The 21,000-nt window shown below is 42.4% G+C and overlaps 4 protein-coding genes, 2 non-coding genes and 1 pseudogene across 6 annotated transcripts; all 7 read left to right on the top strand.

Moving 5' to 3' along the window:
- The first annotated feature begins 2,216 nt into the window (after positions 1 to 2,216).
- Positions 2,217 to 3,805, top strand: LOC144419560 (uncharacterized). Its single transcript, XM_078109829.1, has 2 exons — positions 2,217 to 3,615; positions 3,741 to 3,805. The coding sequence occupies exons 1-2, from the start codon at positions 2,217 to 2,219 to the stop codon at positions 3,803 to 3,805; spliced, it is 1,464 nt and encodes a 487-aa protein (XP_077965955.1).
- A 118-nt stretch (positions 3,806 to 3,923) lies between these two features.
- On the top strand, positions 3,924 to 7,193 carry LOC144419558 (uncharacterized). Its single transcript, XM_078109827.1, has 2 exons — positions 3,924 to 6,774; positions 6,973 to 7,193. Exon 1 carries the CDS (start codon positions 3,987 to 3,989, stop codon positions 5,997 to 5,999), a length of 2,013 nt encoding a protein of 670 aa, XP_077965953.1. The 5' UTR covers positions 3,924 to 3,986; the 3' UTR covers positions 6,000 to 6,774; positions 6,973 to 7,193.
- A 2,342-nt stretch (positions 7,194 to 9,535) lies between these two features.
- On the top strand, positions 9,536 to 14,161 carry LOC144419559 (uncharacterized; the record flags this gene model as incomplete). The annotated part of the gene is made up of 1 exon (XM_078109828.1): positions 9,536 to 14,161. A coding segment is annotated over exon 1 (4,389 nt), but the record flags the coding sequence as incomplete, so codon positions are not given.
- LOC144419557 (uncharacterized) lies at positions 14,156 to 17,425 on the top strand. Its single transcript, XM_078109826.1, has 2 exons — positions 14,156 to 17,006; positions 17,205 to 17,425. Exon 1 carries the CDS (start codon positions 14,219 to 14,221, stop codon positions 16,229 to 16,231), a length of 2,013 nt encoding a protein of 670 aa, XP_077965952.1. The 5' UTR covers positions 14,156 to 14,218; the 3' UTR covers positions 16,232 to 17,006; positions 17,205 to 17,425.
- A 923-nt stretch (positions 17,426 to 18,348) lies between these two features.
- LOC144419602 (small subunit ribosomal RNA) lies at positions 18,349 to 20,158 on the top strand. Its single transcript, XR_013474161.1, has one exon. It is a non-coding gene; the product is annotated as a small subunit ribosomal RNA (ribosomal RNA).
- A 298-nt stretch (positions 20,159 to 20,456) lies between these two features.
- On the top strand, positions 20,457 to 20,610 carry LOC144419561 (5.8S ribosomal RNA). Its single transcript, XR_013474133.1, has one exon. It is a non-coding gene; the product is annotated as a 5.8S ribosomal RNA (ribosomal RNA).
- A 288-nt stretch (positions 20,611 to 20,898) lies between these two features.
- Positions 20,899 to 21,000, top strand: part of LOC144419566 (large subunit ribosomal RNA) — a 3,694-nt pseudogene continuing 3,592 nt past the window's right edge.

Here is a 21,000-nt window from a genome sequence, read left to right as displayed (position 1 = left end):
GTGAGTCGCAAATAGAAAACATCTATGAAGCACGAAAAATAAGTCAGCAAAGGAAAACTGAGCTAGAGAAACAACAGCTCGGTAACCGGTTGCAACAAGAAAAAGAAATTTGGGAAGAAAATAACCAAATTGAAGACTTAACACTGGAAAAGGAGTGGCAAGAACTCCTGCAACAACAACAAGTTGAGGAAGAAGAAATAAGAAAAGAAAAGCAACGTCAAGAGGAAGAAATTAGAATTGAAAACCAACGTAAGCGAGAAGCATTTATGCGTCGTCGCCAGGAAATACAACAAAAAAGAAAGATCGAAAACGTTACATTCGATCGACGTAAACAAAGAACCCTGCAAGAAATCGAAGACAGAAGTCGACGAGAACTGCTGGGATTGGACATGGACTTTAATGAAACTTTAGCAGAAAGTGGGATAATTGTCAATAAATCCCCATCTGCTGTTATTACTAATGATACTACTAATCAACAATCAACACAAAATTCTGTAATCACACCATCAGAACCTGAACCCGATGTACAAAATGCACCTGTAATGTTACCTGTAACAACGGCACAATTTTCACAACCGCAGATCACACAAGTCACCAGAACGAATATGTTGAGTACCATGAGTAGGAGGAGGACAATCGCCGGGGAAAATGGTGAGTCGGTTATTCCTGCCTCTGAAATTGAAATTTGCAATCCACAAAATGTTAGTGTGACTATGGGTGGTGATGTTGCAGTTGAGAATGTGTCTCATGTGCCCGAACAAATAATTTGTACTACTGGGTCATTGAATCCCAGAAATGTGTTGAATGTTAGTTCAGAAGTGGCTACTACCTGTTCTTATATGCTGAATGATAGTACCGTAGCTCCCCGGGTGAGTGTGAGTGCGTGTACTATGAACAATGTGACTCGAATACCTGAAATGAGTGTGAGTTTACCATTCACCTCACCTATTTCAAATGCTAGTCAGATTCCAATCTACACTGCTCCTAAAGCAAGTTCTGTACCGGTAGTGACTATGTCAAATAATGTCCCTTTAACAGGTGTGACCCAAATGCCCCTTATGCCTAATCAAGTCTTGTCATACCCTCAAATAATTTATGTACCCCAACCTCAGTTTGGTTTACCACCTTCGGAACCCCCTACTTTTTCTGGAGATGCTGCGGAGTACAGATATTTTTTGGATATATTTGACACTGTAATTGGAAGTAGAGTTCAAAGCCCTAAAGAAAAAATGGTGTATTTGCTTAAATATACAAAGGGTCCTGCTCATGCACTGGTCAAAGGTTGCCAGCATCGTGGATCTGAATGTTATAATGAAGCAATTCAGTTGCTTGATGAAACATATGGACGAAAATATCAAATAGGGGAAGCTTGTATAAATTCAGTTTCCTGTGGTCCTAATTTAAAATTGGCTGATAAAGATGCCCTAACAATGTTTGCCGCAGAGCTGATGTCCTGTATGAATACATTGATAGGAATTGAATATAATAATGTATCTATTATGACAATTGATAAGATGGCCATGAGAATGCCTCATTCTTGGAGGGCAGGGTGGCTGTCTGTAGTTGATGACGTTTTAAATGAAAAGAAGGTGAATTTAACAGTTGAACATTTGGCGAATTATGTTCGAAAACGAACTCGTGAAAACACGAATCTGCCTTCTAATGATCCGAACTCACCTCCAAAGCAATCGAACCCTGTGAAAGGTCTGAAACCCTATAGATCAACATTTGCTACATCAGTTGTTGATGGGCCTGTACGAAAATGTGTTAAATGCAATAAAGATCATTTTTTGAATCAGTGTGTTAAATTTCGTGAATTGAGCTATGAAGATAAAATTGAGTTTGTCAGGAACCGAAAGCTTTGTTTTTCATGCCTCGAACCTGGTCACTGGAGCAAAGACTGTAAGCGAACAAAGCCTTGTAAGGTTGAAGGATGCAAGAGAAGACATACAACGGTTCTTCATCCTCCAGACAAAATTCAAATTAATCATTCTGGGACAAAAGGTGATGAATCTCCTGTTTTGAAAAATTTTGGCTCTCAAACACCTGAAACTGAAACCAAATTCAATGCTTTTGTTAATACATCTAAAAATGAAAAGGTTTTGCTCAATGTGATTCCTGTTAAAGTACGTGTTAATGGTGACAAAAATGCTATTGTGACAAACGCATTTTTTGATAATGGTTCCACTTGCTCATTCATAAGTGAGTCGTGAGTTATGCACAAGTTAAATGTTGATGGTCTCAAGATAAATTTGAATGTTCGTACAATAAATAATGAAACTGAAAGTAAACAAAGTATCATTGTGAAAGGTCTTGAAATTTCGGACTTTGATGAATCTGAATATGTGCCATTGACGCCATTATTTTCAAACGATAAAATTGGTGTTGAGCAATCTGATATTCCCTCTCAAAAGGACGTGGATCAATTTATTGAATTTAAGAATGTTGTTATACCAAATATTAAATCTGAAGTGGGTCTTTTGATTGGCAAGGATAATCCTAAATTGCACAAACCATTGGAAGTTGCCTATGGCCCTCATGACTATTTTGCATCTAAGACTGTTGCTGGATGGATGATTAGTTGTCCACCTAAGAAGAATGACAATCAAGGTAATCCATGTAATTATTTTGTGAAAAATGAAGTGCATCCATTGTGTCAAATGTGCACGGATGTCATTGATTCGGCTAATAATGAAAAGGACGAAATCTCTCCTCGACAACAAATGTTCCTTGATAGGGTGAGCGAATCTATTAAGTTGAAAGATGACGGACACTATGAAATTGATTTGCCATTTATAAATCCAAATTCGAAATTACCTTCAAATTATTTGCAAGTGAAACAGCGAACCGAATCGCTCAAGCGTCGATTTATTAGAGATCCAAATTTTTATTCCGAATATAAAGATTTTGTGGAAAATATGTTAACTATGGGTTATGCAGAAGAAGTTTCTGATTCTACTGAAAGTGAAGGTCAAATTTGGTATATTAATCATCATGGCGTTTATCACCCTGAAAAGAAGAAAATTCGTGTAGTATTTGACTGCTCATCTAAATTTCAAGGAATCTGCCTTAACGACATTCTGTTACAGGGGCCGGACCTGGCCAATAACTTGGTTGGTGTTCTGTCAAGGTTTCGCAAAAATGTGGTTGTTGTACAGGGAGATATACGCTCAATGTTTTTACAAGTGAAGGTACCCGAAAAACACAGAAATTATCTTAGATTTTTCTGGTGGGAAGACAGCGACATAAATAAACCCATGAAAGAATTTCGCATGACAGCTTATCCATTTGGAACGGTTTGCAGCCCAAGTTGCTGTAATTATGCATTGAAACAAGCTGCCGAAGACAATAAACATGATTTTGATATAAGTGTCATAAATGCAATTAACGATTCATTCTATGTGGATGATTTTTTCGATTCAAGACCAAATGCCGAAAGTGCCGTTTCTCTCGTGAAAAATATTTCTGCTGTCTGCGCAAAAGGCGGATTTGAAGTTTTAAAATGGATCAGTAATGATCGCAATGTTATTGCCGAAATTCCTGAAGATATGAGATCGAAGAATTTGAAAAATTTAAATTTAGCTGTTGACGCTTTACCTCTTGAACATGCTCTAGGTATGATTTGGAGTGTTGATGAAGACATCTTGTGTTTCTCTGTTAATCCTAAAGAGAGACCTTGTAATAGACGTGGCATGTTAAGTGTCGTGAATTCTATTTTTGACCCAATGGGCCTGGTACAGCCAGTGCTTCAGCCTGTGAAGGTTCTAATGCAAATGCTTGGCAGACAGAAGTTCAGTTGGGATGACCCAATACCGCCGGGAGTTGAACAAGAATGGCTAAAATGGCTTTCTGAGTTGCCTAAACTGAAGGAATTTAATGTACCAAGATGTTTTGTACCCGTGGATTACGGAGAAGTTGTAGAAACTCAAATTCATCATTTTTCGGATGCGTCTGAAAAATCATATGGCGCTGTGTCTTATCTCAGGATGTTGAATTCATCTGGACAAATACACTGTGTGTTACTTTGTGGAAAATCTAGGCTAGTACCATTGAAAGGCTCGACAATACCTAGACTCGAACTGTGTGCAGCAACTATTTCTGCGCGCAATGATAAATTTTTCAGAAATGAGCTTAAAATTGAAATTTCTGCATCTTATTTTTGGACAGATAGTACGACGGTGTTAGGCTATTTGGCTAATGAGGATAAAGTATTTAAAACTTTTGTTGCTAACAGAGTAAATCTAATCAAGGAAGTTTCTGAAATTAACCAATGGTATTATGTGCCATCTAAATTGAATCCGGCTGATGTTGCCTCCAGAGGTATGTCAGTGGATGCTTTCCTGAATTATCCGGAATGGAAATCTGGTCCAAGTTTTTTATGGAAATGTCATGATGATTGGCCTGAACAACCTGATTTCTTACATTCTGTGTCTGATGGAAATTTGGAAATTAAGAAAGAATTGCCTGAAAAATGTTTTGCTGCTGTGAAAGATCAACCATGTGTTCTTGATGATGTCGTTGCTAAATATTCAAATTGGCATCACTTGAAGAAAATAATTGCTTGGATGTTACGTTACATAAACAAATTAAAGTCAATTGTTGGATCAAACTGCAATTTGAAATCTGGACCTGTTGAATCTTTAACTGTAGAAGAAATGATTCTGGCTGAGGTGGAAATTATAAAGCATGAACAAAGAAAATACTTTTTAAAAGAAATTGATGTTTTGTTCAAAGGAAAACAAATTCCAAAATCAAGCTCTTTATGTAATTTACAACCATTCTTGGAAAACGGACTACTTCGTGTAGGAGGTAGGATCAGAGCAGCAAATGTTGAGTTTAATGCAAAGCATCCAATTATTATCCCAAAAGAAAGTAAAATTGCTTCTTTAATAATAGATTATGTCCACAGAACAACTGGTCATAACGGTCGTGAATATGTGTTAGCTGAAATAAATCAAAAGTATTGGATCGTAAAAGGTAATGCTTTGGTGCGAAGTGTTTTGAGAGGATGTGTTCCTTGCAGGAAGAGACAACGTCCTCCTGAATCTCAATTAATGGCGGACTTACCTGAGAATCGCTTGATACCGGATAAACCTCCTTTCACATATGTTGCAGTGGATTGTTTCGGTCCATTCTTGATCAAGCAAGGAAGGAGCGAGGTTAAACGTTATGGTGTGCTTTTTACTTGTTTAGTGTCGCGCGCTGTACATGTGGAAATAGCAAACAGTCTGGACACTAGTGCTTTCATTATGTCTCTTAGAAGATTCATAGCAAGGAGAGGTCAAGTTATTGAGATGCGATCTGATAATGGCACTAACTTCGTCTCTGGTGAACGAGAACTCAGAGATGCGATTAAATCTTGGAACAAAAACCAAATTCATGATTATTTGTTACAGAAAAACATCAAATGGATATTTCAAACGCCTGCTTCATCTCATCATGGTGGTGTGTTTGAGAGACAGATTAGAACTATAAGGAAAATCTTTAATGCTATTTGCTGTGAACAAGTGTTGACAGATGAGAGTTTAAGAACTCTTATGTGCGAATGCGAAAATATTGTGAATGGACGACCGATAACTACAGTATCGAACGACCCTAAAGATTTAACTCCATTAAGTCCAAATAATTTATTACTGATGAAAGAGGAACCAATGCTTCCTCCAGGTGTGTTTGACCCCAAGGACATGTATGCTCGAAAGCGTTGGAAGCAAGTCCAATATCTTGCGGATGTTTTCTGGAAACGTTGGAGAAAGGAATTCCTTCCGCTTCTTCAATGTCGACAAAAATGGAACAAAGTGCAACGAGATCTTCAAAAGGATGACATTGTACTTGTTGTGAATGAGAATCAACCACGAAACACTTGGTTGCTGGGACGAGTCATTGAAACTTACCAGGATAGCAAGGGTAGGGTTCGTTCCGTGGGTGTTCAAACCAAACATTCCATATTCCAACGCCCTGTGACAAAACTTGTACTTCTGCGTGAGTGTGATGAAGCATGATTTGATAACTTTTCAATTTCGTTTTAAAGAATTTCTTTCTGGCATGGTTGTTGAGTGTGTTTGATGTGTTTTGAGTGTGTGGAAATCTTGTAAATTTGTGGATGCAAATTTTAAATTTCCAAGGGGCCGGGATGAAACCGCCTCGCATTTGTTTTCGTTTGTTTCACACTTGACTGATTTTGTGATTTGCGTATTCTGCGATTGCAACATAACCTCACACATTGATGTTGCCATGTTTCTAGTATTGTTTTGTAATTATTTCTAGGTTTGTATTGGGCATATTTAATGCTGCTCAAGTAGGGTTTAGTACTAGTATAATTTATGATATATTTCTGATGACAACCTACCCCGATTTGCAGACTGTTAACAAATTAGAACAGAGAATTATGCTAATTTGTCCTGTGTTGTTAGGCCAGCTCTCTTTGTGTTGTTGCTTATTTCTGGCAACGCTCGTTCTTTCGCTCGCTGCTTTCTGGGCGGGAATGTTGGCAGTGATTGTCTGCTCTCCAGTTTTGTTAGATTTTTAGTTGTTTGAGGTCTCAGGAACCGGGTTTTTAAGTCATATATTTAGTAAAAGTTACCTTTGAATCTTTCCCAGCTCTATTCGCGTTTAGATGTTCGTTATTCCCAGTAGGCTAGGAAAACAGTTGCAAGTAGTTATTTCATGATATTTTGTGTATTTATTTGTTAGATCTGATCAAATATGGAGCTAGTTAAAATAATAGCTTCCAGTCAAATAATTGGTTGTTCTTTGAGTTGAAGGCTACATCGTCAAGTAAGTCTTTGATTTATCGTATTTTATGCTTTATTTAGTGATATTTTAAGGTAAACAATTGTGCTGTATTTTTGGCTTTTTCGATTAATTTGTGATTCTAAATTGATAAATATTGTGCTTTTTAAGTGCTAATTAGTTAGATGTTTGGTAAGTTTTATTGTGTGACATATTTTGAGACTGTTTTCCATTTCTGTTTAGAAAACCGTACAAATTGACAACTGTATACTGATTCGTACTTTCAACTGTAATTGAATTTCAATCGTACGTACACTGCATTTTAAACGTACCTTTTTCGTGACAACAAGAAATTTCAAAAGGCGATTTGTACGCGTATTTTTATTGTGGAGTCTCGAAACGATTCAGAGAGCAACCGTCCGTTAACGCGTGTTGGCGCTAGATAGCGACTCCGATTTGGCGCCTACACTAACCCTAGGTAAGGCATGTCAGAGCGAAAGACAGTAATTTCGAATGAGCCAAGAAAGAGCGGTGCGGGGCCGGTCGGAGCGCACCCTTTTCTCGGTGGCTGGCGGGCGAGAGAGTGCTGCGTCGCCGGCATCGGCGTCGAAAGAAGCCGAGCCGAAAAAAGTTAAAGTACAAACGTGCAAGCATACTAACCTAACCCTAGGTAAGGCATGTCAGAGCGAAAGACAGTAATTTCGAATGAGCCAAGAAAGAGCGGTGCGGGGCCGGTCGGAGCGCACCCTTTTCTCGGTGGCTGGCGGGCGAGAGAGTGCTGCGTCGCCGGCATCGGCGTCGAAAGAAGCCGAGCCGAAAAAAGTTAAAGTACAAACGTGCAAGCATACTAACCTAACCCTAGGTAAGGCATGTCAGAGCGAAAGACAGTAATTTCGAATGAGCCAAGAAAGAGCGGTGCGGGGCCGGTCGGAGCGCACCCTTTTCTCGGTGGCTGGCGGGCGAGAGAGTGCTGCGTCGCCGGCATCGGCGTCGAAAGAAGCCGAGCCGAAAAAAGTTAAAGTACAAACGTGCAAGCATACTAACCTAACCCTAGGTAAGGCATGTCAGAGCGAAAGACAGTAATTTCGAATGAGCCAAGAAAGAGCGGTGCGGGGCCGGTCGGAGCGCACCCTTTTCTCGGTGGCTGGCGGGCGAGAGAGTGCTGCGTCGCCGGCATCGGCGTCGAAAGAAGCCGAGCCGAAAAAAGTTAAAGTACAAACGTGCAAGCATACTAACCTAACCCTAGGTAAGGCATGTCAGAGCGAAAGACAGTAATTTCGAATGAGCCAAGAAAGAGCGGTGCGGGGCCGGTCGGAGCGCACCCTTTTCTCAGTGGCTGGCGGGCGAGAGAGTGCTGCGTCGCCGGCATCGGCGTCGAAAGAAGCCGAGCCGAAAAAAGTTAAAGTACAAACGTGCAAGCATACTAACCTAACCCTAGGTAAGGCATGTCAGAGCGAAAGACAGTAATTTCGAATGAGCCAAGAAAGAGCGGTGCGGGGCCGGTCGGAGCGCACCCTTTTCTCGGTGGCTGGCGGGCGAGAGAGTGCTGCGTCGCCGGCATCGGCGTCGAAAGAAGCCGAGCCGAAAAAAGTTAAAGTACAAACGTGCAAGCATACTAACCTAACCCTAGGTAAGGCATGTCAGAGCGAAAGACAGTAATTTCGAATGAGCCAAGAAAGAGCGGTGCGGGGCCGGTCGGAGCGCACCCTTTTCTCGGTGGCTGGCGGGCGAGAGAGTGCTGCGTCGCCGGCATCGGCGTCGAAAGAAGCCGAGCCGAAAAAAGTTAAAGTACAAACGTGCAAGCATACTAACCTAACCCTAGGTAAGGCATGTCAGAGCGAAAGACAGTAATTTCGAATGAGCCAAGAAAGAGCGGTGCGGGGCCGGTCGGAGCGCACCCTTTTCTCGGTGGCTGGCGGGCGAGAGAGTGCTGCGTCGCCGGCATCGGCGTCGAAAGAAGCCGAGCCGAAAAAAGTTAAAGTACAAACGTGCAAGCATACTAACCTAACCCTAGGTAAGGCATGTCAGAGCGAAAGACAGTAATTTCGAATGAGCCAAGAAAGAGCGGTGCGGGGCCGGTCGGAGCGCACCCTTTTCTCGGTGGCTGGCGGGCGAGAGAGTGATGCGTCGCCGGCATCGGCGTCGAAAGAAGCCGAGCCGAAAAAAGTTAAAGTACAAACGTGCAAGCATACTAACCTAACCCTAGGTAAGGCATGTCAGAGCGAAAGACAGTAATTTCGAATGAGCCAAGAAAGAGCGGTGCGGGGCCGGTCGGAGCGCACCCTTTTCTCGGTGGCTGGCGGGCGAGAGAGTGCTGCGTCGCCGGCATCGGCGTCGAAAGAAGCCGAGCCGAAAAAAGTTAAAGTACAAACGTGCAAGCATACTAACCTAACCCTAGGTAAGGCATGTCAGAGCGAAAGACAGTAATTTCGAATGAGCCAAGAAAGAGCGGTGCGGGGCCGGTCGGAGCGCACCCTTTTCTCGGTGGCTGGCGGGCGAGAGAGTGCTGCGTCGCCGGCATCGGCGTCGAAAGAAGCCGAGCCGAAAAAAGTTAAAGTACAAACGTGCAAGCATACTAACCTAACTGTAGGCGCCAAATCGGAGTCGCTATCTAGCGCCAACACGCGTTAACGGACGGTTGCTCTCTGAATCGTTTCGAGACTCCACAATAAAAATACGCGTACAAATCGCCTTTTGAAATTTCTTGTTGTCACGAAAAAGGTACGTTTAAAATGCAGTGTACGTACGATTGAAATTCAATTACAGTTGAAAGTACGAATCAGTATACAGTTGTCAATTTGTACGTACACTGCATTTTAAACGTACCTTTTTCGTGACAACAAGAAATTTCAAAAGGCGATTTGTACGCGTATTTTTATTGTGGAGTCTCGAAACGATTCAGAGAGCAACCGTCCGTTAACGCGTGTTGGCGCTAGATAGCGACTCCGATTTGGCGCCTACATAAGTTTTTTGACGTTTGCACAAAAGCTGAAAGGAAAATTGGACATTAATTCTGAAGTTGCCTGGTTGAAGTTAAATAAAAATGGCAACGGCTGATGCTCACTTAAATGTCAAGGACAATGAAGATGATTCAACAACAAATGACGGTTCTGCAAAATCAGACGTTCATGAAACAACAATAATTGCAATGTCAGTTGAAACACAACCTAAATCAAGTCTTGCATTGGCAAGTGAAAATGTTGTGAGTGATCATTCTAGTGGTGTGAGTAAAGACTTGTTCCTAAGAATACCTGATGTGGATTCAGTTTCTCACCTAAGTTCGCGAAAGAGCACTAATAAAGAGAAGTCTGTAGCATCTTGTGTTGCTGAAGAAATGTCAACAAACACACATGTAATGACCACAAGATCAAAAGTGAAACAAAAGAAATCAACTGTTTTAACTCGGGATTGTTTGTCAAGAAATTCAAAAAGACGAAGCTTGAAAACGTTTCGTAGTGCAAGTTATCGATTAACATCTGTTGTCCAGTCACAAAAATCAGCTTTTAGTGAGTCGCAAATAGAAAACATCTATGAAGCACGAAAAATAAGTCAGCAAAGGAAAACTGAGCTAGAGAAACAACAGCTCGGTAACCGGTTGCAACAAGAAAAAGAAATTTGGGAAGAAAATAACCAAATTGAAGACTTAACACTGGAAAAGGAGTGGCAAGAACTCCTGCAACAACAACAAGTTGAGGAAGAAGAAATAAGAAAAGAAAAGCAACGTCAAGAGGAAGAAATTAGAATTGAAAACCAACGTAAGCGAGAAGCATTTATGCGTCGTCGCCAGGAAATACAACAAAAAAGAAAGATCGAAAACGTTACATTCGATCGACGTAAACAAAGAACCCTGCAAGAAATCGAAGACAGAAGTCGACGAGAACTGCTGGGATTGGACATGGACTTTAATGAAACTTTAGCAGAAAGTGGGATAATTGTTAATAAATCCCCATCTGCTGTTATTACTAATGATACTACTAATCAACAATCAACACAAAATTCTGTAATCACACCATCAGAACCTGAACCCGATGTACAAAATGCACCTGTAATGTTACCTGTAACAACGGCACAATTTTCACAACCGCAGATCACACAAGTCACCAGAACGAATATGTTGAGTACCATGAGTAGGAGGAGGACAATCGCCGGGGAAAATGGTGAGTCGGTTATTCCTGCCTCTGAAATTGAAATTTGCAATCCACAAAATGTTAGTGTGACTATGGGTGGTGATGTTGCAGTTGAGAATGTGTCTCATGTGCCCGAACAAATAATTTGTACTACTGGGTCATTGAATCCCAGAAATGTGTTGAATGTTAGTTCAGAAGTGGCTACTACCTGTTCTTATATGCTGAATGATAGTACCGTAGCTCCCCGGGTGAGTGTGAGTGCGTGTACTATGAACAATGTGACTCGAATACCTGAAATGAGTGTGAGTTTACCATTCACCTCACCTATTTCAAATGCTAGTCAGATTCCAATCTACACTGCTCCTAAAGCAAGTTCTGTACCGGTAGTGACTATGTCAAATAATGTCCCTTTAACAGGTGTGACCCAAATGCCTGTTATGCCTAATCAAGTCTTGTCATACCCTCAAATAATTTATGTACCCCAACCTCAGTTTGGTTTACCACCTTCGGAACCCCCTACTTTTTCTGGAGATGCTGCGGAGTACAGATATTTTTTGGATATATTTGACACTGTAATTGGAAGTAGAGTTCAAAGCCCTAAAGAAAAAATGGTGTATTTGCTTAAATATACAAAGGGTCCTGCTCATGCACTGGTCAAAGGTTGCCAGCATCGTGGATCTGAATGTTATAATGAAGCAATTCAGTTGCTTGATGAAACATATGGACGAAAATATCAAATAGGGGAAGCTTGTATAAATTCAGTTTCCTGTGGTCCTAATTTAAAATTGGCTGATAAAGATGCCCTAACAATGTTTGCCGCAGAGCTGATGTCCTGTATGAATACATTGATAGGAATTGAATATAATAATGTATCTATTATGACAATTGATAAGATGGCCATGAGAATGCCTCATTCTTGGAGGGCAGGGTGGCTGTCTGTAGTTGATGACGTTTTAAATGAAAAGAAGGTGAATTTAACAGTTGAACATTTGGCGAATTATGTTCGAAAACGAACTCGTGAAAACACGAATCTGCCTTCTAATGATCCGAACTCACCTCCAAAGCAATCGAACCCTGTGAAAGGTCTGAAACCCTATAGATCAACATTTGCTACATCAGTTGTTGATGGGCCTGTACGAAAATGTGTTAAATGCAATAAAGATCATTTTTTGAATCAGTGTGTTAAATTTCGTGAATTGAGCTATGAAGATAAAATTGAGTTTGTCAGGAACCGAAAGCTTTGTTTTTCATGCCTCGAACCTGGTCACTGGAGCAAAGACTGTAAGCGAACAAAGCCTTGTAAGGTTGAAGGATGCAAGAGAAGACATACAACGGTTCTTCATCCTCCAGACAAAATTCAAATTAATCATTCTGGGACAAAAGGTGATGAATCTCCTGTTTTGAAAAATTTTGGCTCTCAAACACCTGAAACTGAAACCAAATTCAATGCTTTTGTTAATACATCTAAAAATGAAAAGGTTTTGCTCAATGTGATTCCTGTTAAAGTACGTGTTAATGGTGACAAAAATGCTATTGTGACAAACGCATTTTTTGATAATGGTTCCACTTGCTCATTCATAAGTGAGTCTCTTATGCACAAGTTAAATGTTGATGGTCTCAAGATAAATTTGAATGTTCGTACAATAAATAATGAAACTGAAAGTAAACAAAGTATCATTGTGAAAGGTCTTGAAATTTCGGACTTTGATGAATCTGAATATGTGCCATTGACGCCATTATTTTCAAACGATAAAATTGGTGTTGAGCAATCTGATATTCCCTCTCAAAAGGACGTGGATCAATTTATTGAATTTAAGAATGTTGTTATACCAAATATTAAATCTGAAGTGGGTCTTTTGATTGGCAAGGATAATCCTAAATTGCACAAACCATTGGAAGTTGCCTATGGCCCTCATGACTATTTTGCATCTAAGACTGTTGCTGGATGGATGATTAGTTGTCCACCTAAGAAGAATGACAATCAAGGTAATCCATGTAATTATTTTGTGAAAAATGAAGTGCATCCATTGTGTCAAATGTGCACGGATGTCATTGATTCGGCTAATAATGAAAAGGACGAAATCTCTCCTCGACAACAAATGTTCCTTGATAGGGTGAGCGAATCTATTAAGTTGAAAGATGACGGACACTATGAAATTGATTTGCCATTTATAAATCCAAATTCGAAATTACCTTCAAATTATTTGCAAGTGAAACAGCGAACCGAATCGCTCAAGCGTCGATTTATTAGAGATCCAAATTTTTATTCCGAATATAAAGATTTTGTGGAAAATATGTTAACTATGGGTTATGCAGAAGAAGTTTCTGATTCTACTGAAAGTGAAGGTCAAATTTGGTATATTAATCATCATGGCGTTTATCACCCTGAAAAGAAGAAAATTCGTGTAGTATTTGACTGCTCATCTAAATTTCAAGGAATCTGCCTTAACGACATTCTGTTACAGGGGCCGGACCTGGCCAATAACTTGGTTGGTGTTCTGTCAAGGTTTCGCAAAAATGTGGTTGTTGTACAGGGAGATATACGCTCAATGTTTTTACAAGTGAAGGTACCCGAAAAACACAGAAATTATCTTAGATTTTTCTGGTGGGAAGACAGCGACATAAATAAACCCATGAAAGAATTTCGCATGACAGCTTATCCATTTGGAACGGTTTGCAGCCCAAGTTGCTGTAATTATGCATTGAAACAAGCTGCCGAAGACAATAAACATGATTTTGATATAAGTGTCATAAATGCAATTAACGATTCATTCTATGTGGATGATTTTTTCGATTCAAGACCAAATGCCGAAAGTGCCGTTTCTCTCGTGAAAAATATTTCTGCTGTCTGCGCAAAAGGCGGATTTGAAGTTTTAAAATGGATCAGTAATGATCGCAATGTTATTGCCGAAATTCCTGAAGATATGAGATCGAAGAATTTGAAAAATTTAAATTTAGCTGTTGACGCTTTACCTCTTGAACATGCTCTAGGTATGATTTGGAGTGTTGATGAAGACATCTTGTGTTTCTCTGTTAATCCTAAAGAGAGACCTTGTAATAGACGTGGCATGTTAAGTGTCGTGAATTCTATTTTTGACCCAATGGGCCTGGTACAGCCAGTGCTTCAGCCTGTGAAGGTTCTAATGCAAATGCTTGGCAGACAGAAGTTCAGTTGGGATGACCCAATACCGCCGGGAGTTGAACAAGAATGGCTAAAATGGCTTTCTGAGTTGCCTAAACTGAAGGAATTTAATGTACCAAGATGTTTTGTACCCGTGGATTACGGAGAAGTTGTAGAAACTCAAATTCATCATTTTTCGGATGCGTCTGAAAAATCATATGGCGCTGTGTCTTATCTCAGGATGTTGAATTCATCTGGACAAATACACTGTGTGTTACTTTGTGGAAAATCTAGGCTAGTACCATTGAAAGGCTCGACAATACCTAGACTCGAACTGTGTGCAGCAACTATTTCTGCGCGCAATGATAAATTTTTCAGAAATGAGCTTAAAATTGAAATTTCTGCATCTTATTTTTGGACAGATAGTACGACGGTGTTAGGCTATTTGGCTAATGAGGATAAAGTATTTAAAACTTTTGTTGCTAACAGAGTAAATCTAATCAAGGAAGTTTCTGAAATTAACCAATGGTATTATGTGCCATCTAAATTGAATCCGGCTGATGTTGCCTCCAGAGGTATGTCAGTGGATGCTTTCCTGAATTATCCGGAATGGAAATCTGGTCCAAGTTTTTTATGGAAATGTCATGATGATTGGCCTGAACAACCTGATTTCTTACATTCTGTGTCTGATGGAAATTTGGAAATTAAGAAAGAATTGCCTGAAAAATGTTTTGCTGCTGTGAAAGATCAACCATGTGTTCTTGATGATGTCGTTGCTAAATATTCAAATTGGCATCACTTGAAGAAAATAATTGCTTGGATGTTACGTTACATAAACAAATTAAAGTCAATTGTTGGATCAAACTGCAATTTGAAATCTGGACCTGTTGAATCTTTAACTGTAGAAGAAATGATTCTGGCTGAGGTGGAAATTATAAAGCATGAACAAAGAAAATACTTTTTAAAAGAAATTGATGTTTTGTTCAAAGGAAAACAAATTCCAAAATCAAGCTCTTTATGTAATTTACAACCATTCTTGGAAAACGGACTACTTCGTGTAGGAGGTAGGATCAGAGCAGCAAATGTTGAGTTTAATGCAAAGCATCCAATTATTATCCCAAAAGAAAGTAAAATTGCTTCTTTAATAATAGATTATGTCCACAGAACAACTGGTCATAACGGTCGTGAATATGTGTTAGCTGAAATAAATCAAAAGTATTGGATCGTAAAAGGTAATGCTTTGGTGCGAAGTGTTTTGAGAGGATGTGTTCCTTGCAGGAAGAGACAACGTCCTCCTGAATCTCAATTAATGGCGGACTTACCTGAGAATCGCTTGATACCGGATAAACCTCCTTTCACATATGTTGCAGTGGATTGTTTCGGTCCATTCTTGATCAAGCAAGGAAGGAGCGAGGTTAAACGTTATGGTGTGCTTTTTACTTGTTTAGTGTCGCGCGCTGTACATGTGGAAATAGCAAACAGTCTGGACACTAGTGCTTTCATTATGTCTCTTAGAAGATTCATAGCAAGGAGAGGTCAAGTTATTGAGATGCGATCTGATAATGGCACTAACTTCGTCTCTGGTGAACGAGAACTCAGAGATGCGATTAAATCTTGGAACAAAAACCAAATTCATGATTATTTGTTACAGAAAAACATCAAATGGATATTTCAAACGCCTGCTTCATCTCATCATGGTGGTGTGTTTGAGAGACAGATTAGAACTATAAGGAAAATCTTTAATGCTATTTGCTGTGAACAAGTGTTGACAGATGAGAGTTTAAGAACTCTTATGTGCGAATGCGAAAATATTGTGAATGGACGACCGATAACTACAGTATCGAACGACCCTAAAGATTTAACTCCATTAAGTCCAAATAATTTATTACTGATGAAAGAGGAACCAATGCTTCCTCCAGGTGTGTTTGACCCCAAGGACATGTATGCTCGAAAGCGTTGGAAGCAAGTCCAATATCTTGCGGATGTTTTCTGGAAACGTTGGAGAAAGGAATTCCTTCCGCTTCTTCAATGTCGACAAAAATGGAACAAAGTGCAACGAGATCTTCAAAAGGATGACATTGTACTTGTTGTGAATGAGAATCAACCACGAAACACTTGGTTGCTGGGACGAGTCATTGAAACTTACCAGGATAGCAAGGGTAGGGTTCGTTCCGTGGGTGTTCAAACCAAACATTCCATATTCCAACGCCCTGTGACAAAACTTGTACTTCTGCGTGAGTGTGATGAAGCATGATTTGATAACTTTTCAATTTCGTTTTAAAGAATTTCTTTCTGGCATGGTTGTTGAGTGTGTTTGATGTGTTTTGAGTGTGTGGAAATCTTGTAAATTTGTGGATGCAAATTTTAAATTTCCAAGGGGCCGGGATGAAACCGCCTCGCATTTGTTTTCGTTTGTTTCACACTTGACTGATTTTGTGATTTGCGTATTCTGCGATTGCAACATAACCTCACACATTGATGTTGCCATGTTTCTAGTATTGTTTTGTAATTATTTCTAGGTTTGTATTGGGCATATTTAATGCTGCTCAAGTAGGGTTTAGTACTAGTATAATTTATGATATATTTCTGATGACAACCTACCCCGATTTGCAGACTGTTAACAAATTAGAACAGAGAATTATGCTAATTTGTCCTGTGTTGTTAGGCCAGCTCTCTTTGTGTTGTTGCTTATTTCTGGCAACGCTCGTTCTTTCGCTCGCTGCTTTCTGGGCGGGAATGTTGGCAGTGATTGTCTGCTCTCCAGTTTTGTTAGATTTTTAGTTGTTTGAGGTCTCAGGAACCGGGTTTTTAAGTCATATATTTAGTAAAAGTTACCTTTGAATCTTTCCCAGCTCTATTCGCGTTTAGATGTTCGTTATTCCCAGTAGGCTAGGAAAACAGTTGCAAGTAGTTATTTCATGATATTTTGTGTATTTATTTGTTAGATCTGATCAAATATGGAGCTAGTTAAAATAATAGCTTCCAGTCAAATAATTGGTTGTTCTTTGAGTTGAAGGCTACATCGTCAAGTAAGTCTTTGATTTATCGTATTTTATGCTTTATTTAGTGATATTTTAAGGTAAACAATTGTGCTGTATTTTTGGCTTTTTCGATTAATTTGTGATTCTAAATTGATAAATATTGTGCTTTTTAAGTGCTAATTAGTTAGATGTTTGGTAAGTTTTATTGTGTGACATATTTTGAGACTGTTTTCCATTTCTGTTTAGAAAACCGTACAAATTGACAACTGTATACTGATTCGTACTTTCAACTGTAATTGAATTTCAATCGTACGTACACTGCATTTTAAACGTACCTTTTTCGTGACAACAAGAAATTTCAAAAGGCGATTTGTACGCGTATTTTTATTGTGGAGTCTCGAAACGATTCAGAGAGCAACCGTCCGTTAACGCGTGTTGGCGCTAGATAGCGACTCCGATTTGGCGCCTACACTAACCCTAGGTAAGGCATGTCAGAGCGAAAGACAGTAATTTCGAATGAGCCAAGAAAGAGCGGTGCGGGGCCGGTCGGAGCGCACCCTTTTCTCGGTGGCTGGCGGGCGAGAGAGTGCTGCGTCGCCGGCATCGGCGTCGAAAGAAGCCGAGCCGAAAAAAGTTAAAGTACAAACGTGCAAGCATACTAACCTAACCCTAGGTAAGGCATGTCAGAGCGAAAGACAGTAATTTCGAATGAGCCAAGAAAGAGCGGTGCGGGGCCGGTCGGAGCGCACCCTTTTCTCGGTGGCTGGCGGGCGAGAGAGTGCTGCGTCGCCGGCATCGGCGTCGAAAGAAGCCGAGCCGAAAAAAGTTAAAGTACAAACGTGCAAGCATACTAACCTAACCCTAGGTAAGGCATGTAAGAGCGAAAGACAGTAATTTCGAATGAGCCAAGAAAGAGCGGTGCGGGGCCGGTCGGAGCGCACCCTTTTCTCGGTGGCTGGCGGGCGAGAGAGTGCTGCGTCGCCGGCATCGGCGTCGAAAGAAGCCGAGCCAAAAAAAGTTAAAGTACAAACGCGATGCTAATGAGCGAGCCGTTGTCTCGACTAATATGTAGGGGGCGTTCGATCGAGCGTCTGGCTTGAGCGCTTGTCGGCCTAGCAGAACGGTCGCATTGTTATGCCCGGGTTTTAGGCACCGCTGCAGGCGGCCGGCAGAGCTCTTGTTTGTGCGAAACTGAATGGATCGAGCCCGAGAGAGGGCGAGCAAAGAAAAAACGCAAATCGCTCCGCCTGGCACTGCCGGCGAGAGCGTGGACGTCGCGGCCAGCGACTGTCGAAGCTGAGTACGGCCGCAGGCGATCGCCTCGGTCTTAAACGAATGCGACGAGCACGCGCCGGGCGGCCCAGCAAGGGCCGAGCGCAGCTGTCGCAGCTATCTGGTTGATCCTGCCAGTAGTGATATGCTTGTCTCAAAGATTAAGCCATGCAGGTGCAAGTACGAGTTCTCGTAAAGCGAAACTGCGAATGGCTCATTAAATCAGTCTTGGTTTATTTGGTCTCGTAAGCGAAGTGGATAACTGTGGTAATTCTAGAGCTAATACATGCATTAAGCGCCGACTTCGGGAGGCGCGCTTTTATCAGATCAAAACCGACCGGGTTCGTCCTGTGACGTTTGATGACTCTGGATAACCACGCGGATCGTACGGTCTCTGCACCGACGACGTATCATTCAAGTGTCTGCCCTATCAACTGTCGAAGGTACGCTACGTGCCTACCTTTGTGATAACGGGTAACGGGGAATCAGTGTTCGATTCCGGAGAGGGAGCCTGAGAAACGGCTACCACATCCAAGGAAGGCAGCAGGCGCGCAAATTACCCATTCCCGACACGGGGAGGTAGTGACGAAAAATAACAATACAGGACTCTAACGAGGCCCTGTAATTGGAATGAGTACATCCTAAAACTCTTAACGAGTATCCATTGGAGGGCAAGTCTGGTGCCAGCAGCCGCGGTAATTCCAGCTCCAACAGTGTATGCTAAAGTTGTTGCGGTTGAAAAGCTCGTAGTTGGATTTTGGGCGAGCGCCGCCGGTCCGTCGCAAGGCGTGTCACTGGTTGCGTTCGCCTCACCTTCGGTTCTCCGTCGGTGCTCTTGACTGAGTGTCGGCGGTGGCCGATAAGTTTACTTTGAAAAAATTAGAGTGTTCAAAGCAGGCTGTTCGCCTGCATAGTGTTGCATGGAATAATGGAATAGGACCTCGGTTCTATTTTGTTGGTTTTCGGAGCACGAGGTAATGATTAAGAGGGACAGACGGGGGCGTCCGTACTCTGCCGTTAGAGGTGAAATTCTTGGATCGGCGGAAGACGAACTACTGCGAAAGCATTCGCCAAGAATGTTTTCTTTAATCAAGAGCGAAAGTCAGAGGTTCGAAGACGATCAGATACCGTCCTAGTTCTGACTATAAACGATGCCAACTAGCGATCGGGAGGCGTTACCATGACGACCTTTCCGGCAGCTTCCGGGAAACCAAAGTCTTTGGGTTCCGGGGGAAGTATGGTTGCAAAGCTGAAACTTAAAGGAATTGACGGAAGGGCACCACCAGGAGTGGAGCCTGCGGCTTAATTTGACTCAACACGGGGAAACTCACCCGGCCCGGACACAGGTAGGATTGACAGATTGAGAGCTCTTTCTTGATTCTGTGGGTGGTGGTGCATGGCCGTTCTTAGTTGGTGGAGCGATTTGTCTGGTTAATTCCGATAACGAACGAGACTCTGGCATGCTAAATAGTTACGCGACCTTCTCGGTCGGCGTCTAACTTCTTAGAGGGACTAGTGGCGTTTAGCCACACGAGATTGAGCAATAACAGGTCTGTGATGCCCTTAGATGTCCGGGGCCGCACGCGCGCTACACTGAGTGAAGCAGCGAGTGTCTAACCTAGGCCGAAAGGTCCGGGTAACCCGTTGAACCTCATTCGTGATTGGGATAGGGACTTGCAATTGTTTCCCTTGAACGAGCAATTCCCAGTAAGCGCAAGTCATCAACTTGCGTTGATTACGTCCCTGCCCTTTGTACACACCGCCCGTCGCTACTACCGATTGAATGGTTTAGTGAGATCCTTGGATCGGCCCCGTCGCGGCTGGCAACGGCCGCGTCGGCGTGTCGAGAAGACGATCAAACTTGATCATTTAGAGGAAGTAAAAGTCGTAACAAGGTTTCCGTAGGTGAACCTGCGGAAGGATCATTACCGAAGGTGGTGGTAGGCCCCGGCCGACCGCGCACTGAATTGTCTTTGAGTGCCGCCGAGAGGGCGGCCGTCAATCGGGGTTCCGCCCCGTGCGACACGCGTAACACGTTGGCATAGCAAGGCAGCCGAGTGCGATGGTGGCTTCTGGGCACCGCGCTCGATGTGCCGCCGGCCCAGCCCGGCGGTCGCTCGGCGCCGTTTGTTGGTGTTTTTGTGCAGTTGTTGTCGGTGGTGGTTTTGTGGTCGATCCCACAGTGTGACGTCCGCGCGCTTCGGCGCCGGGCGAAACGTCGAGGACGACTCTTAACGGTGGATCACTCGGCTCGCGAGTCGATGAAGGACGCAGCCAAGTGCGAGAAGTAATGTGAATTGCAGAACACATTGAACGTCGACCTTCTGAACGCAAATTGCGGTCTCGGGTCAATCCCGGGACCGCGTCTGCCTCAGGGTCGCGTTCGTCCTCACCCGAGGGCCGTCGCCTGGCCTCTGCAAAGACGGCCGGGCGTCGCCCCAAGTTGAAGCGGTCGCCGAGCTTTCTCGGCGCGACCGCGTGTCCCGTACACCGCCGGCCCCTCGACGTGTTCAACTACGTTCGAGGGGCGGGTCCAGGTCGGTCGGTCCGGTCACGAGATCAAGACCGACCGTGGGCCAAGGCGGCGACGGTACGCGCTCGGTCGGCGCCGGCGGCGACGACTTGCGATGCCAGCGGGCCGTGTAAGAAGCGGCCCGCTTGACACATACGACCTGAGTTCAGGCGAGAGCACCCGCTGAATTTAAGCATATTATTAAGCGGAGGAAAAGAAACCAACAGGGATTCCCTGAGTAACGGCGAGTGAACCGGG

This window comes from Styela clava, unplaced genomic scaffold, assembly GCF_964204865.1.
Source record: "Styela clava unplaced genomic scaffold, kaStyClav1.hap1.2 HAP1_SCAFFOLD_34, whole genome shotgun sequence".
In the NCBI taxonomy this organism is placed as follows: Eukaryota; Metazoa; Chordata; class Ascidiacea; order Stolidobranchia; family Styelidae; genus Styela; species Styela clava.
Note: the sequence above shows the minus strand (reverse complement) of the source record. Positions and strands in the feature narration are given on the sequence as shown.